The 18,924-nt window shown below is 42.3% G+C and overlaps 1 protein-coding gene across 3 annotated transcripts in view; it reads right to left on the reverse strand.

Moving 5' to 3' along the window:
• LOC146571526 (septin-7-like) overlaps window positions 1-18,924 on the reverse strand; it is a 69,442-nt gene that overhangs the window by 12,477 nt on the left and 38,041 nt on the right. For all 3 annotated transcript variants that reach the window (XM_085280776.1, XM_085280775.1, XM_085280777.1), the window contains exons 4-8: window positions 13,087-13,187; window positions 12,847-12,981; window positions 4,819-4,936; window positions 4,469-4,561; window positions 2,092-2,188 (exon numbers count right to left, since the gene is read on the reverse strand). In XM_085280776.1, coding sequence (XP_085136902.1) covers window positions 2,092-2,188; window positions 4,469-4,561; window positions 4,819-4,936; window positions 12,847-12,981; window positions 13,087-13,187 — 544 coding nt within the window. The remainder of the gene's footprint in view (window positions 1-2,091; window positions 2,189-4,468; window positions 4,562-4,818; window positions 4,937-12,846; window positions 12,982-13,086; window positions 13,188-18,924) is intronic.

The following is an 18,924-nucleotide window of genomic DNA, read 5'->3' on the forward strand; positions in this document are numbered from 1 at the left end:
CATGAATGTGTTTGGTGGGTGTTTCAAAATAATTGTCAACATTTCTTTTTGTGCTTTCAAAATAAGGTGAGTGTTTGGAAGATATTAAGAAAGCCCAAGTCTGATTAGAGAATTGGTTTGACCATCAGCCTAATGATGAGAGAGCACAGCAACAGAAAAGTGGAAGGAAAGGAGGAATGGGCAGATACTGGCAGGAGGGAGGAGGGGATATACTTTAGGGAAGGAAGAGTGGGGGAGAAAAATGAGGCTGAAATAAAGTGAAAGATGGCTTTGTTTACCAAAAATGCCCTCTGTCAGTCATGGAACAGAATAGACAAAGAAAAAAAAAAAGAAAAGAAAAAAAGAGAGAAAAGAATGAAATAGTGAAAGACTGATAAACGGTCAACCACAGAGAATAAAACTGTATATTACTTTATATATAAATATATATAGTGAGAAAGATATATGTACAGCAAATTACCTTCCAGAACACAAATCAAAGTGAACAAGCCAGTAAGAGCAAGAAGAGTTCATTGCGGCTATCGGTGACACCCCAAATTACACCTATTCCTCCTTTTCCAGAATCCCTATGGGGTCTAACACTAGCAAAAGGAGTTGTGGTTTTGTGTGTGTACTGAAGGGAGGAGAGGTAGGTGTACAAGGTAAGAATGTAGAAACAACCAACCAGATAACCTTTTACTTGTCAAAATGTAATTGGGATCCCAACAGATTCAAGTACATTCACACAGTCCTGGCAGTATGTGTGACTTCATGTATATGCAGTTCTGGGGGTAGTGTACAAAGTCTTGTATTAACAATGTATTAATCAGAGTTTAAAACCCTGCAAAACCAAATTATAATTGATGTATTAAAGACAGCCCAAACCTTCACTTCTACATAAATGCTTAACAGGACCTGGACTTCATTGCCGTTCAATCTACAGGAGTTGTTTGCAATGACAGAGAATATAAAAGTCCCAGTTTTATCCCTAGGGTTTTGGAAAGTACAACTCTAAGAACAATTAGACTCTAGTGGGGAAAAAAACAACAAACTGGTTCCTCTGGTGGAAAAACAAGTAGAAAAAGTTCTTAGACTCCAGAGCAACGTGTGGTCAGAATGTGGCTATATGTGGACTTGTTGTTGTGTCTGATGAAGCAAAGCCGTGGTTTGAGCAAGGTCCAAGGGTTGGCAGTGAACACACTTTTTGCTGATCTCCCAGGCACTTCCCATTGGTAGGTTAATTGATGATATAATGTCTTCTATGAATGGTGAAAAATCTTCATTAGAGCTAGTTGATACTGCTGTTGACAAACAGGTCTCATCTTATTGGAGGCGTTTTGGCTACTCAATGGCCCCCAACTTAGTGGATGAAGTTGGTCCTAGAGGTTAAGTCTGAGTCTTGAAGATTCCAGTTGATACTCAGGTACAAAAGACCCAAACCTGACTAGGTCTCAAGTCTACTCTAACTGGGTTGGGAGGGATCTTGTTTGTGTGTCAGTTTGATCAATGCCACAGGGTTCCTTTCAGCTCACAAAAGGTACTATTCTTTTATTTATAGTTTGCAGGAGGTGGAAACAAGAGCTTTAGTGATTAGCAAAGTTCTTAGAAAGGCAAAGGCTTTTAAGAAAGACCTCTCTAAGAAATTTTCACATTACACAACGTGATATTTTGTCTTTTATGGGTTGCATTTGATCATTTATGAACAGATTTCCTTGTTTACATTTTGACAAGTCGTTGTGTTAGCTGGTAGTTAACACACTGAGTAGGTACAGGGGGTTGTTGTGGAGAACATGCACCGTGTTCCACACTCAGAAATATCATGCTTCATCCATTCCAAAAATAGAGAACACTGTTATTGCTGGACGCTCTCAAACACCATCAACCTTCAAACACCATGCTCCAGCCTTCTTTCTCACATCAGTCATTGTCTGACCAAAGTGCAGTGACATACAGCAACTCTTAAAACCAGATGAGAGATGAAAATAATCGTCATTGCTGCAAATCATAAAAGGTTTCAAGGGCCTACATTTGTTTTCTAGGTCATTTTACAGATTTCCGGTTTGGCTACGGAATGAAAACTTGCTTTCCAGCACAGGATCCGAGTCAACCTACCTTCTGCCACACCCCATGGGTACTGACGACCTCTGACCTTCTTGCCATTCACTTCAATAACGACATTGCTGCCAACCACTGCCAGCGGCATTTTTTCCTGGAGAACAAACAAGTTGAGCATTATTTTAGTTCAGGGCCCTTTCTCAATTCTAAGTAGGCAAGTACGTACTTGCGTTCTCGGCGAGACCGGACTTGCCGAGACCGCACGGGAGTACGGACTTGCCGAGAACGCGAGCACGGACTCGCGATTTGTACAATTGGAACACCAGCGTACTTGATGATGTCACAAGTCCGGAGTTTTTACTGCCGTCCCCTCTTAATTTAACTGTGATTAATATGTTATGAAGCTTAACTTTAATCACAGCCAAACCAATTTACTCAGGAACAAATAAAACACTGAAATAAACCAAACACTAACATTTAGAAGTGATCTAAGTGACTTATATATCATGTTTAACCTCAGTAGCGAAATCTCTATTAATAAAAATAGTGTACATGTATGTCTTAATACAATAGACAGCTGCTGGGGTTTGTTTAACCCGAGTAGCAAAAAGACCGTGGGGGGTTTGAAAACGATGTGCCGGGTAGGGATGGGTATTGATAAGATTTTCACGATTCAGATTCCATTTTCGATTCTTTTTAACGATTCGATTCATTATTGATTCTCTTATCGATTCTTATTTTTAAAAAGGAGAACACTAAGGTCGATTAGCTTAGAACTTTGTTTTATATCTTCTCTTTGAACATCCTCCATCCTCTAGCTTCACTGTCCTAATGTTATGCTAACATAGCTGTGTCGCTAGCAATCACGTAACACAACATTATATACACCAGGTAGTCCAACTTCAGTAACCCTACAAACGTCACTGCTGTTTAGTTTTCTGTCTTCATTTATGTTGGAAGTGGTAGCAGTTAGAATTAGTTTCAAAAATCTCTCAATCAGAACATGGCATGTCATGTTTAGGTGGAAACTAGCGAGCTAACTTCCTGTTAACTTCTAACTCCGTTAAATTGAATAACTTCTTTTCATGGATGCATGGATGTTAAACTTAATTGTTACACCTGCTAAAGCAGCAACGCTGATGATTTTATTAAAGATGAAAGAATTTAGACCGTTTTTAACTCTTAGTGTTCGTTTGACTTTGGGACCTGAAGAAGACGGAGTTTTGGACCCAGATTACTCTGCGAAGTTCCTCACTACGGCAGCCGTAATACTGTGACAATCCATCAAAACATTATTTAAACAGATTTCTGCACGCCAAAATGGTTTGAGGTCAGTAAGCACAACCAGAATTCATACATAAGGCACACTCTTGATTTTTGAGAAAATTAAAGGATTTTAAGTGTGCCTTATAGTGTGGAAAATACGTTATACAGAAGCAAAGAATATATCGCGATATATATCGTTACCGCACATGCTTCAAATTATATCGCGATATGGATTTTAGGCCATATCGCCCAGCCCTACTACAAATAAAGAGAATAAATTTGCCATAAAGGAATATAAGTGAAATTTAGCTTTAAAGCTGGTGTGACTTCACATCTAACTGTTGTAACGAGTCAGGTGCGTTTCCCGCCGAACAGCAAGCATCAACACTCACTGAAGCTTTAGTGGTCACCTTCATCACATTCATACTTCTGTCAAGTTTTCATTCTTTTTCACTGTGATCATTATATCATCTCATTTTGTCAAAGTCATCAGTCAAAAGTGGAGAAATGATCAGCAAAACCATAAGGACCTATTTTCTAACATTTACATAATTAATATGCATTTTCTGTTGACACGTTTTCCCAAAAGTCAGCTAGCGTATCTCAAAACTGTAATGAAAATCTAAAAGCCAATGCAGGAACCGGCTAGCTATCATCTGCTGATGTGTCAGAATTTGTCTGGAGGCAATGGTCAGTGTTTCCAGACTTGCTGGCAAAGGTTTATAATGCAAATATAAAGCCAAACTGTTTCCAGACAAACTGTTGGTGTCAAAATTGCATTTTAGCAAACTCTTTTGTCGATTTGCTTTCCACATGGACCATTTGACGCTTAGAAACAAAAGTCTGCTCAAACACAACAGTTTTTGGATGACAAATGGAAACCAGGAAGCATCCGGTACCAGAAATCTCACTTCTTATTTACCTTTTCTGTATATTCATATATGCATGACAACAGTGACTGCGTCAGGGAGTTATGTGCATGACAGTCACCAAAGTTCATCAGTCTGTCTTTAAATCTGATGAGCAGTTATTCAATCAGCCTTATAAGTGAGATAGCAGCAGCTATATGTGGACCTTGAACAAAGGACACACCGATCTTTGGTTGTCCCTGCGGAGATCAATCGGAAAACCCTGAGTCAAGCTTGAAAAGAACTGCATCCTTCATTACCTTGATCTTCCGGACCAGCTTATTGTCCTCATCCTCGTCTACATCTGGAAACTCGTATATTTTAATCTTGTGCTCTTGAATCTCTTTCATAATCTGAAGAGAGAAAGTGATCAGTTACCAACAGATCTGCATACACAGAGCTAAGATATCACATTAGCTTCACTTGTATTGGGTGTACGATACACAATGTTGCTTAGTTTAACATTACTGAATGGAAGGAGGCCCAAATGTGTGCATGCCACTGTATGTGCTGCTTGTAGAAAGTAAAGATGATGGCACATATGCAACAGCTCAGTTTCTCAGTATGCCTTAGTTAGCACCTTTAATGTGACACAAATGTGCAGAAATACCTGTTTTTTAAAAAGATGGCACTCCTCAGGCGTCAGTGTGTCAGCCTTTGCGATGAGAGGTATGACATTGACTTTATCATGGAGCCTTTTCATAAATTCTATATCAAGAGGTTTTAGGCTGAAGAGGAGACAGAGAAGGAAAAGCATGAGGAGGACAGATAGCTACTGGCCGAGGATGCTCATCATGTGCTGAGTGAATAAACCATTTTCCTTTGAAGACTGAGTTAGAGAAATATTTGCTTCGTCCCTTTGCATGCTGGATTTCTCTTTACTCTCAGAGGCTGAATATCTACAGACTAAGACAGGGGTAGGCAACTCCAGGCCTCGAGAGCCGGTGTCCTGCAGGTTTTATATGTGTCCTTGATCCAACACAGCTCATTTAAATGGCTAAATTAGCTCCTCAACATGTCTTGAAGTTCTCCAGAGGTCTGGTAATGAACTAATCATTTGATTCAGGTGTGGTGACCCAGGGTGAGATCTAAAACCTGCAGGACACTGGCTCTCGAGGACTAATGTTCCCTATCCCTGGACTAAGACTAGAGGATGGAAAAAAAAATGCTAAAATACAGCATCCATGAAACTGTACAGGGAGTGCAGAATTATTAGGCAAATGAGTATTTTGTCCACATCATCCTCTTCATGCATGTTGTCTTACTCCAAGCTGTATAGGCTCGAAAGCCTACTACCAATTAAGCATATTAGGTGATGTGCATCTCTGTAATGAGAAGGGGTGTGGTCTAATGACATCAACACATTATATCAGGTGTGCATAATTATTAGGCAACGTCCTTTCCTTTGGCAAAATGGGTCAAAAGAAGGACTTGACAGGCTCAGAAAAGTCAAAAATAGTGAGATATCTTGCAGAGGGATGCAGCAGTCTCAAAATTGCAAAGCTTCTGAAGCGTGATCATCGAACAATCAAGTGTTTCATTCAAAATAATCAACAGGGTCACAAGAAGCGTGTGGAAAAACCAAGGCGCAAAATAACTGCCCATGAACTGAGAAAAGTCAAGCGTGCAGCTGCCAAGATGCCACTTGCCACCAGTTTGGCCATATTTCAAAGCTGCAACATCACTGGAGTGCCCAAAAGCACAAGGTGTGCAATACTCAGAGACATGGCCAAGGTAAGAAAGGCTGAAAGACGACCACCACTGAACAAGACACATAAGCTGAAACGTCAAGACTGGGCCAAGAAATATCTCAAGACTGGTTTTTCTAAGGTTTTATGGACTGATGAAATGAGAGTGAGTCTTGATGGGCCAGATGGATGGGCCCGTGGCTGGATTGGTAAAGGGCAGAGAGCTCCAGTCCGACTCAGACGCCAGCAAGGTGGAGGTGCAGTACTGGTTTGGGCTGGTATCATCAAAGATGAGCTTGTGGGGCCTTTTCGGGTTGAGGATGGAGTCAAGCTCAACTCCCAGTCCTACTGCCAGTTTCTGGAAGACACCTTCTTCAAGCAGTGGTACAGGAAGAAGTCTGCATCCTTCAAGAAAAACATGATTTTCATGCAGGACAATGCTCCATCACACGCGTCCAAGTACTCCACAGCGTGGCTGGCAAGAAAGGGTATAAAAGAAGAAAAACTAATGACATGGCCTCCTTGTTCACCTGATCTGAACCCCATTGAGAACCTGTGGTCCATCATCAAATGTGAGATTTACAAGGAGGGAAAACAGTACACCTCTCTGAACAGTGTCTGGGAGGCTGTGGTTGCTGCTGCACGCAATGTTGATGGTGAACAGATCAGAACACTGACAGAATCCATGGATGGCAGGCTTTTGAGTGTCCTTGCAAAGAAAGGTGGCTATATTGGTCGCTGATTTGTTTTTGTTTTGTTTTTGAATGTCAGAAATGTATATTTGTGAATGTGGAGATGTTATATTGGTTTCACTGGTAAAAATAAATAATTGAAATGGGTATATATTTGTTTTAGTATTTTAGTATTTAGTATTTATTTATCTATTTATTGTCATTGTCAAGAACAATGAAATTGCGTTTGGGGCTTCCATACAACCCAAAAAAAAGAAGAAAATAATAAATACCCCTTAAAACCCAAGTGTACATATTTAACCCAGTGTGACTCCAATGCAATAAGACAATCCTTAGCAATAATGTTCGTAGAAATTCAGACAAAGACCTGAGAAACATGACAAAATACAACAATGCAACCCATTCAATATTATTGTACTGTGAGATATGATATCAGATATGATAGTTATCTATTTAAGAAAGAGGGGGGGGGGGCAGGAGGGGGAAGAGAATAAAGATATGATGCACCAATGCAGACCAGTTCATTGCTATTAAGAAGTTGGATATGGTTATTGTCCGTGAGAGGGGGGCAGAGAGTTCAGGAGCCTCACAGCCTGTGGATACAGGCTGTTGGCCAGTCTGGATGTTCTGGCCTGTATAGACCTGTACCTTCTCCCTGAGGGCAGCAGATGGAAAAGGTGGCGCGCAGGGTGATGTTGGTCCCGCAGGATACTGTGCACCCTCCTCAGACAGCGAGTGGGGAAGATATTACTGATCTCTGGCAGACTTGTTCCAATAATTCTGCCAGCTTCTTTCACCACCCGCTGGAGTGCTTGCTGATCGGCCTTGGTGCAGCTGGGGAACCACACTAGAAATCCATACGCCAGAACGCTGCTGATGGCACAGTTGTAGAAGTTCAACATCAGAGATCTGGGAATGTGTGCGCTCCGCAGTCTCCTCAGGTAGTAGAGGCGCTGTTGGGCCTTCCGTACAACTGAGGTGATATGGTTGCCCCAGGACAGGTCCTCGGTCACAGTTACCCCCAAGAATTTAAAACTGCTCACCCTCTCCACCGCCTCACTGCCAATGAAGAGAGGCAGATGGTTGTTATGACCCCTCTTCCGGAAATCTACAATGATCTCCTTGGTCTTTTTGGTGTTTAAGACCAAGTTATTGTCGTGGCACCATGACTCTAGTTGTTGCACCTCTGTCCTATAGTTTGTCTCATCATTGTTGGATATAAGTCCGAGCACTGTAGTGTCATCTGCAAACTTAACAATGAGATTGGACGCGCAGGAGGAAATACAGTCATGGGTGAAGAGAGTGTATAGCAGAGGGCTCAGAACACACCCCTGAGGGGCACCGGTGTTGACCACAAGGGTGGAAGAGGTGTTCTTACCCACTCTGACACTCTGTCTACGGTTAGTGAGGAAGTCCACAATCCAGTTGCACAGAGAGGAGTTAAGTCCCAGTTGGTGGAGTTTGGGACGGAGTTTGTATGGCCGGATGGTATTAAAAGCCAAGCTGTAGTCTACAAAGAGGAGCCGTGCATAGGTGTTCCTGTGTTCCAAGTGCTTCAGTAATGTGTGCAGCACTGTGGCGATCGCATCCTCGGTTGACCGGTTCTCCCTGTATGCAAACTGGTGCGAGTCCAGGGATGGTGGAAAAGCAGCTCTGATGTGTTTAATGACCAGTCTCTCCAGGCATTTGGCGGGAATGGGGGTGAGTGCCACAGGTCTGAAATCGTTCAGACATGTGACATTTGACTGTTTTGGGATGGGAACGATGGTTGCTGCTTTGAAACAGGATGGTACCAGTGAACAGGACAACGAGGTGTTATATATAGAGGTGAAGACGTCCGCCAGGTCCGCAGCACAGTCTTTTAGCACCCGGCCCAGCACTCCATCCGGCCCGGCCGCCTTCCTGGTGTTAATGCTCCGGAACACACGCCTCAGCTCATGAGTGCTCAGGACCGGAGCAGGGTCGGTTGAGGGGAGAGGGGACAGGACAGGGTCGGTGTTCTCCCTGTCAAAACGGGCATAAAAGAGATTTAGATCCTCAGCCAGAGTAGAACTGTCGGCTGAGGGTGATGGTGTTCTTCTTTTGTAGTCCGTGATAGCCCTGATGCCCTCCCAGACCTGCCTTGGGTTTGTGTTGTTCTCAAACCTGGCCTCGATACGCCTCCTGTGCTGCTGCTTGGCAGTCTTGATGCCTCTTCTCAGGTTGGCCCTGGCAGCACTGTATGCCTCCTGGTCCCCGGATTTGAAAGCGTTGTTCCTTGTTCGAATAAGTTGTTGAACTCCGTGTGTCATCCAGGGTGGATTATTAGGGAACACACGGAATCGTTTCCAAGTTGTTACATTGTCCACACAGAAACAGATGTAGTCCAAGACAGTGGAGGTGTAACTGTCCAATGCGACACGATTGTCAGTGTCCTGCACCTTGAATACATCCCAGTCTGTGCAGTGGAAACAGTCCTGAAGCATCGGAATAGCATCCTGCGGCCATGTTCTCACGGTTTTGGTTGTAATCCCAGTGCTCTTGATCTTTTGTGTGTATATTGGGTGTAGCAGAAGGGAGAGATGGTCTGACAGACCCAGGTGGGGATAAGCCTGGGCTCTGTACGCATTCGCCATGTTGGTGTACACCTGGTCCAACGTTCTATCTCCTCTGGTAGCACACTTCACATTACGGTGGAAATTGTGAAGTACAGATTTCAGGTCCGCGTGGTTAAAATCCCCAGCCGCAATAAAGACACTGTCCGGGTGTGCTACCAGGCTGTTATTGATGCTGCTGCTCAATTGTGCTAACGCTAGCTTAGCATTAGCATCTGGTGGAATGTAAACAGCGCAGATGTAAACGGCAGAAAATTCCCGAGGGAGATAGAATGGTTTTTTGTTAAGTTGCCTAATAATTATGCACAGTAATAGTCACCTGCACACACAGATATCCCCCTAAAATAGCTAAAACTAAAAACTACTTCCAAAAACATTCAGCTTTGATATTAATGAGTTTTTTGGGTTCATTGAGAACATGGTTGTTGTTCAATAATAAAATTATTCCTCAAAAATACAACTTGCCTAATAATTCTGCACTCCCTGTAAATTATATACAGTTCATTGGGGCTGATGTGTCAGTTCATGAAGCTGTGGTTGAATAGCATTACATTATTTTAAGTGGGTCAGCAGCTGTATTTGGCTGCGTGACTCACCACATGAATGAGGAATCAACTCACAAGACTGAATCTAAAGAAAATACCACAGTGTGCCTCTTTAGTTCAGAGCAGTTCAGTGGGTCACCAGCAGAGGGCCACACAAAACTGTACAATACATGTAGCCCACAGCAAGTGACTGTCAGGGAGCCACAGGGTCTTCACCTCTGAATGCCAAGCTGTGCGGGCACACAGTCAGTCCTAACAGAACAAACCACATTTGTATTATCAGCTGTTGGAGTGGAAGATTTTCTTGTTTTTTTGCCATTTTCTGAATGTAAATTCAAAATGGCGACCGTCCTCGACACTCTCAGTTGCCGGTGCAGTGACTTGTGTTAGAGATGTTGGACAAATTTTCAGCCAAAATCCTAAAGGATGTGCACTTGTCCTCTCTGCTGCAGCCTCTACTCTTCCTCAGTGAGCAACACCAGAAAACACTTACTTAGAAAGCAAGTCCACTACTCAGTACTGCCAACAACTGACCGGAACAACAGAGTCCAATACAATCCTCTCATGAGGACAACAAAACAAACACTGCGATGGCTTCAGAGTCTACTTTGTTGTCATTTTACATTTAAGTATACAATATAAACACTGTTGTAATAGTTCTTGTACAATGTACATGACATACAATAGAAGTCAGATTAAAATAGAGAAGCCAAATGCTTCCAGGCTACCACAGTAGAAATGCATTCAAGGTGACCATTAGAATCCACTCCTCATGCTACAGAGTCCATAACCTTGATCCTTCTGAGGCCCCCTTTCCAAAATATAGCTGGGAAATACCTTATGTGAAATTCCTAATCACATCACAAACATTGAGGGTCTGTCGTGAATGCAGTAATCATTAATTTTTCCTTTTCTCTCTCAGTTTGTTTACAATGTTAGCTGTCAGCCCACTACATCAGTGTTCCAGTGGACTGATAGTAAATTAATGGAGTATAATACTAAATAGCCCCCTGTATAATGTGCAGGTTAAAGGCTCATTATGTAGTTTAACCTTTCTGGGGAAAACTATTCAACGTAAAATAGAATCGCACACAATAAGTTTAGCATTGCATTCAAAACTATAATACAGTTATTATTCTGCCAGCTCAATGGATTACCACTGTCTACATGAAAGCACTTTATATATCTGCAAATGCTTTTTGCTGCGTGTTGAGTTGAATTAGTTGTCCCATGAAAGAGGCCAGCAAAACAGCTGCTGGGCGGCTCAGCGAGTGAGGACAGCTTTGGATATAATGCTGCTGCACCAGAGGAGAGCTGGAGTGAAGGCAGCCCCAGATAACACTGGAGTCAGAGTGTCTGGTTAGAGCAGGAGACTCGAAGGGCATTTCTGTGAAGTCAAAATCCGAAATCTCCCACACACTGACACCGATTAATCAAACCAGCATGAGCGGCACTTTGTCTACAGAAAGCTGGACTCACTGTCAGAACTCTTGTAGTTACTCCGGGGAACTAAAACATCACAGAGAGGACAGGTCTGGAAATAAGTATGCAGTTTACTTCTAAAGCAGGATTTATAGGATTTCACATTTTACAGCCACATGTGAGTGACTTTTGGAGGCAGCAGTGTGGAAACGGGCTTTCTGGAGCTTGTTGCAGATCATTTAAAAGTGGTAAAGAGTCTGCTGGAAATGTAGGCAGATTCCTCTGGGGTGATAGTAAAAGCGTAATTAAGTGATGCATCTTCTCAGTGAAGTGGACAATTTACTGACTTGTCTCTGACTTTAAACTTAGAACACTGCTCAAAGAATACAAGAAGCTGTGGTGTGGCAGAACCATTTATGTTGTAAAATTCACATGTTAAAATCTGATCTGTTATTGATGATAAACAAACTGCAGCAGTTGTTTAACAAAGAAAACCAAAATGTGCGTCTCCAGTTGCAGGATGACCTGTCGTTTGCTCAACCATGTACTAATGCTTGTTTCTCGATGGTTAGGAGAAAAGCATAAAGCATCCACCGTTTTCTTTATGTTGGAGGCAGCAGGAACAGAATACCTGAACAGACCGTTTTGTGCATGATTACACTTTAAGGGGAGAGATAAGACCGGCTTATTTAACATTTAATGAACTTTTCAACTGCTTGTGTGCTTTTCTCATAATTCAAGAAAGATTGTCATTTCTGTCGGGAGTAAATTATACCTGGAACATGTGTTGTGGGGCCTCCATATCCTTCCTTCTGTATAACTGTAAAACCAAAGGATACAGTAGCAGGAAGGCCCCAGCACAGAATAGAGCTGGCATTAATGATAATAATATGACACTGATTTAGACAGAAACCATGTGAAATGTGGTCCTGAGGTGAAGTTGGGTTCTAAATTGCTTGCTGAACAACTAAAACAACAGGTAAAGCAGCCTCAACATAAAAACCCATGTGAGACTTGCCCACCTGATGTCTAGAAGGGAATCCGCTGAGCCTTCAGCTGATGTAGGATGGCACAAATTGCAGCTGATCTGACAAGTGAGCCCGACTTTGCTGGACGATCGATTGAAGACTGTTTATTTTCATAGACAGGTTTCCTGTCTTTGTCACTGCCTCAATGCAGTTAAGGTGCATCATGGAGGCACTTAAAGCTGAGCTAAAATGATCAGAAAATGTCAGAGTGTGTTTTGACATTCACAGACAGCAACATGTTTCACACATTTTATGCTTTGGGCTGCTGAAATATTTAACAAATTAGTGTTATTTTAAACACACTGCATGCCAATCAACTCTGCAGGTTTAGATCCATCGCCAAAGCCTGAGAGGTGCGCGCGCACACACGGACGCTAACGTAAGACAGTATGGCACGTCTGAGTTGAAAGCGCTGTTCCTGGGAGCTGCTGCGAGTCTCCACTCTGAGTGATTCAGTGATGGAGATCAGGAAACTCTACTGAGCATGAGCAGAACTGGTTTGTATGTGGGTCACAAATACTGGCTGGCAGGCTCCTCTTTTATGAGACAGACAGACACTCAAGTACATCCTTTCCAGTTATATGCAGACAGCATCACTGCCACCTTTCGAACATTTCATGTCTCTTAATTACATCTGCATCTTATTATATCATCTTATGCAGCACCCACCCGTGTCCAGATGGTGCTATAAAATATAGACAGCAGTGGACTCTGTTGTCCGGCATGGACCTGCGGTTGACCCTCGACTCAGCATTCAGGAAGTCCTCGCATTTGCTGTCAATGTAATTAATGACAGGCTGCCAGCTGGGAACATGGAAAGATGATGTCAGAGAGAGTGCACTGTACAACAAAGAGCATATGATTGCTTGGTAGAATCAAATTGTGCATGTCTTCGTGGGCAATCCTCACCAGTTGCTGTTGTCGACTGCATCGCCAAACCCTGGTGTGTCCACGATGGTTAGGGTTAGTTGGACTCCTCCCTCCTTTATCAAAACTTTACTCTGTTCCACCTGAAACACAAACATTCACACCCTTCAGAACTCTTGGGATCTCAGCCTTGCCTTACAGTATTTATAAAGTGTTTCCATTAGCTGCAATAACTTCACACTTTCAAAATATAATTTGACAGCATGTATCTGCCCACACATGTTGGACTACATACACTGCACAGCAGGTCCTCCCACACAGCCGAAACCGATCTGCTGGTTGAGTGTGTGTACAATACTAGAGATGGCACGATACCACTTTTTTATGTCCGATACCGATATCATAAATTTGGATATCTGCCGATACCGATATGAATCCGATATAGTGTTTTTTTAATCAACAAAACTGTTTTTTAAATATCTTGCTGCATTTTGTATAAGTTCATACTCAAGTTTAAAACAACAACTACACTAAAGCTATTCTGTTATACCTGTATGCAAAAAAAATGTTTCATAGTTCAGCAATACTGATCAATCTAATAAACTTAAACCTACACCATCCTCCCTATTCTGGTATTTTAAAGAGTACTTAGCATAAATATTAAGCAACCTAACTAATAGGGTTCCAACTCCCAGCAACAACAAAAATAAATAAATAAAAAATAGGGAACCACCCCTCACGCTCCACCTCATGATGCTTAATCGACGTAATCAACCTTAATTTGATGCAGTGTGAAAAAAATGCACAGAAATCAATTATTTTTCAAGAAATATTAAATAGATTCAACATCTTTCTTCAACAAAATTGCAGACTGCACAGATGGTACCTTCCCAAAGGAAAAAGTACTATAGCTTACTAGGGTATATATATTAGACTTAATAGTTACTATATACAGTAATGGACTTCTATTCATTTTGCATCAAATTAAAACTTTGGGTGTCAGATAATTATTTATTAAAAGCTAGACATTTTAAATGAGAATAAGAAAGAAAAGTATGTCTTTGTGCCCCCTTTTCCCTGTTAATGCCCTATCGGCCCCCCTGGCTAAACTTTGCTAGATCCGCCCCTGCACAGTTACCAGCGTCAGCTACGTAGAAAAAGATCCTGGAGTAGAAAGTAATATTAAATAAATTCTAACAACAGCTTATCAAGCTTAAACGTGCTGCTGTTGTTCAGCCGCTGGTTTCCTCTTTCTGGTGCAAAGTGGGCCAAAAGCAAACTAGAGAGACGGACTCGCGACAGAAAAGCTGATCAGCTGATCGTTAAGCAGTTTCATGATTGAAGTAGCAGCAAGAAGAGGCAGTCGCTCCATATATCGTTTGTTAAGCTTAACGCAGGAATGCTTTACAAACATTCAGAGATGGACTTACACACTTGCTTTACTTCTCTCGGGGATAACTTTGTCGGAGATGAAATGCCGGGTTGCTAGCGAAGCTCCAAATGCTATCCAGAGCACCCACCGACAGGTCCCGCATGCCACAGCCGCTCTATCATGTGAGGCATACTGCTCAGACGTGCTAACGTTCTGAGGTGAGTTACGGCGTGTTGCAAGTTTTGTGAGGTGCTTTCGTGATATTTAATGGATCGGATTACATTTTTTATTTTTCTCCGATATCCGATCCAGTAATTTAGGTCAGTATCGGACCGATACCGATACGTAATATCGGATCGGTCCATCTCTATACAATACGAGTGAAGTTCTTTTTCTTCCTCTCAGCACTGTGTGTGTGTGTGTGTGTGTGTGTGTGTGTGTGTGTGTGTGTGTGTGTGTGTGTGTGTGTGTGTGTGTGTGTGTGTGTCAACTTAAGTCAAAACCACTGTCTTCCAAAGAAGAGTTCGATTTCCATGGAGGCAATGAGAGCAGCTGCACGACCCAGCACAGAACAAAACAGACATCAGTGACAGCAGATTATGACAGTGGTTCAGCGAGATACGGCGTGAAAGGACCTGGGTGATGATGGGTTGTAAAGAGGCTTGCACATACGCAACAACTGCGGGCATGCTGAACATGAAGAGTAGTGTCAAAAGAATGTGTAAAAATGTACCATCTGAGCCTTCAGCTTCTATGTGCTGGCATCGAGATCAGCTGATTACAGCTAAACTGGTCCTTGAAGTGTGCCTGAACTTTACTACACTCAAATTCCTTACTGTGCATGGTATCAGTTCCATTGAAAACAGCACCTCAATGAAACTGCAACTCTAAGGTTTGCGCACAGTTTAAAGGGGAGCTCAGAGTTCGGCAACTGCCCAGCACACGTTGGCATTCTAAACCAACTTAAACAGAGCACCCAATGTGCGATTTGCCAATAGGCTGTGTGTGTCACTTACGTCAGCTGATCTGCCACTGAATGTGACTTAGTGAATCCTGTCAATAAATGTAAAGTAAAACAAATACAGCAGAGTTCCCATTTGTCTTAATAGTTAAACATGGTTAAAAATAGAGCATGGGGGTATTTTTAAGCTGAGCCAAAAGGTGATTTTATGATAGAAATAATATTTATTACACATACTGGAGAGTCCAGCAGATGATAAAGGCGTTTAGACTTTTCTTCTCCCATCTTTACATCCACTCTAGCATGCCATGAGTGCATATGTCACTGTATGAAAGCCTTTTTACACAACAGCCATGTATGCACACTGAGTTTGGGTGTTCACTCAATGCAGCTGATTTTAATTTAATGTTTAATTACATATGCCAAAAAGTGAAGCCATCACTGCAAACTGTTCATCATAGTCTGCAGTCACATACGTTCCCATTCAGTCCCAGAGATCCATCCATTTCCTGAAGCTCGCCAGCTGTTCCCCCACTTCGTCGCATAGTTTCACAGGACCATGTAGTTATTTTAGGATCGCCCCTTTAAGTCAAACTACAGCCCTCTCACTGTAACACAAACATTCTTTAGCTTCCACAAACCTTCAGATAATCTGTCTGGCTTTACAGCTGACCATATATACATAAATATATATATATTTTTTACACATCTGACCTTAATTGTGCAGCCAGGCATGTGTGTTAAATCTGTGTCTGTATTGTAAGTGTTTGCGCATGACATGTCAGCCCTTCTCAAAACCAAATCTGCCATTTCCACTGTTTCTGTGAAGAAAAACAGATTGGGAGAAAACCTCAAAAATGCCGTCGGCCTCAACACCATCATTTAAAAGAAATCTGATCTGTGGGGAATGTGAGCGAGCGACAAAACATGGGAGATTGTTCTGCAATATAAATACTCTGACCCGGTCTCTCCCCCTCAGCCTCAGACCACAGCGGCTCCTTTCCAACGTATGCACACTAACTGCTGCTTGGAGGAGAGCCTGCTTGCCCACGTTGCGCTCATGGGGCTCACATGAGGTATGATGAGCGCAATAGAGTGAGAGAAAGCTTGAAGCAAAAGGTTCTTAATGTTTTCAGTCTCATCAAAACAGAGTAAATTTAGCACCGCCTTGGTGCGTCGTCTGGATCACAACAGACCTGCACAAAGATGCAGAATCACAGCTGCCTGAGCGGCTCCTGTCATTTATAATTTAGGCCAAGTGTGCAGTACAATCGAACGTCACAAAATGAACAGGACTTTCAAATTGATGCAGTGGAGAAATTTAAACCTAATGAGGAAATGAAAAGAGTCTGCAAACTTTAAAGAAAAGAAGCTGAAAATACACAGCGCTTTGACTGAACGATTGTCAGTTTGTAAAGAATACAGGACAGATTTAGAAGTGTAGATACTGAGATTTTTACTTACTTTAATTTGAAATAGCAAACCATCTCAGAGTTTGTTCAGTTTCCCAGACTATAGTATGTATTATAGATGCATTGCAAACCCAAAATAGTGTTGATACTGGAACATACAGATTTCAGATCTGAAGTCTGTATCTTACTGCGAGTCTGCCTTTGACTTCATACATAAAATGCAGAGGTTTAAATGGGTTTACTCAAGAGACTGAGAGCTGACCCAAGGACTCACAGATCTCAGGTCTGTTTTCTAATAAGTGTAAAAAGTGACTGGATCATCCTGCCATATTTTATGAATAGCACCGTCTTGACTAAATTCGGTGTGACGTATCAGTGACTTCCTACAAAAAACTACTTCCTCTATAACAGGGGTGGGCAACTCCAGGCCTCGAGGGCCGGTGTCCCTGCAGGTTTTAGATGTGTCCCCCGAACCAACACAGCTGATTTAAATGGCTAAATTAGCTCCTCAACATGTCCTGAAGTTCTCCAGAGGCCTGGTAACGAACTAATCATGTGATTCAGGTGTGTTGACCCAAGGTGAGATCTAAAACCTGCAGAACACAGGCCCCTGGGGCCTGGAATTGCCCACCCCTGCTCTATAACATAAGGCACCTCTATGCACCTCGGTCTGAATGGAACAACATTGTTATTTTAGGTTCAGAGACATAAGTTTAACTTGAGATTATATTTGGACATCTTTGGCACTCAGTCATCTCCGTTTTGCCAGATAAATTTGGTTGGTTATCTCTAGCTGCACTCCATGCTGCATTGAACTTAAAAAAAGGAATGAGTAACTTGGCATTATAAAGCATTAAAATTTGCCAAAGGCTAAAAGTCAACATCAACTTAAGTCCAGTTTAATAATTATTGTTTAATGGTAAATGCACAAAAATCTATTTTCTGGTTCAGAGATTGTCTATACCCGTCCTGATCCACAGCCTTGACTTGCGTACCTCCTTGCATTTAGACAACATTTGACATAATGTGCTCATTTGTTACGAGTTTTGGAGAGCAAAACCTTCTGTGACCAGGACGACTATCAGAGTCAAAGTCAGATATAAAGATACCTTAGCCTTCTCCATCTTGGAATATATGGCTTACGGTTAGCTTACTGTGAGTTAACAGGTCCCTATTTTCCAAAATGCTGCCGAGTCTGTGCCTTTGGCAAAGTAAAACATCTGCTATCCAACTGTGTTTGCTTTTAATCCTGACTTTTCCAACCTTTTGCTTCATTCCTTCCCATGCACTTCCTGTCTGTCTTCACTTTCATCATCCACCAAAGGCTTCACACAACTACACCAACTGCCACTTCATGGGGACTTTTTCTTCTGCAGATGGTGCTAGCTAACGTACATTGGAATGATACAATAGTGTTCACCTACACTGATTTAAAAAAAAAAGTCCAAAGACGGTAAAGCGAAAACGGCGGTTAACTTGTCTCAATTAACATTTTAACCTCTCTCACCCACTCAGCTGCCAGCCACCCATTTAGAGTTGTAAATGTTAAGTTCACATTAATCCCAGTATATGGAATTTTCCCCTATGACATACCTATATGGAAATCTTAAGACTTCATAAGTAATATGGTAGTGGGAATCGAATTATAGTGCAAAGCGGCGTGTGGAGATGAATTCTCATCTTTTAAGTAGTGGTTGAGGGTGGGGTGGGAGGGTGTTACATTTCATGGGAACATTCCTGCCCTGCTATTGACCCTCTCAGACCCAAGGGGGAAATTCAGCCCTGATCCTCTGTTTTTCTTTGTCTCTCCCCTCATCACATCTACCCCATCACCCTCCTCGAGGTTTATATGCTCTTTAGTTTTACAAAGCTCCACCTTTTCCTCACTCATCGCCATGTTGCTTCTGTCCGTCTTCTCCTGCCACCACCATCTCATCTCTTTCCGTCTTAGTTCATCACACTGTCCCACATCTCCATCTTCTGCTTTTTCCTCTTTCCCAAACTGCTTCTCCTTTGCCCCTTTTACTCCAGACACAGTCTCCCTCCTCCACTTCAATTTGCCATTACCATAAAAGGACAAAACTAGGTCCAGTGGCGTTGTTGTTTGCCTCGTAGTTCCTCCATCCTGCATTCTC

The sequence above is a fragment of the Mchenga conophoros genome, linkage group LG7, assembly GCF_057382185.1.
Source record: "Mchenga conophoros isolate Kocher_MC1m ecotype Shallow Benthic linkage group LG7, M_conophoros_male_GT1.1, whole genome shotgun sequence".
Taxonomy (NCBI): Eukaryota; Metazoa; Chordata; class Actinopteri; order Cichliformes; family Cichlidae; genus Mchenga; species Mchenga conophoros.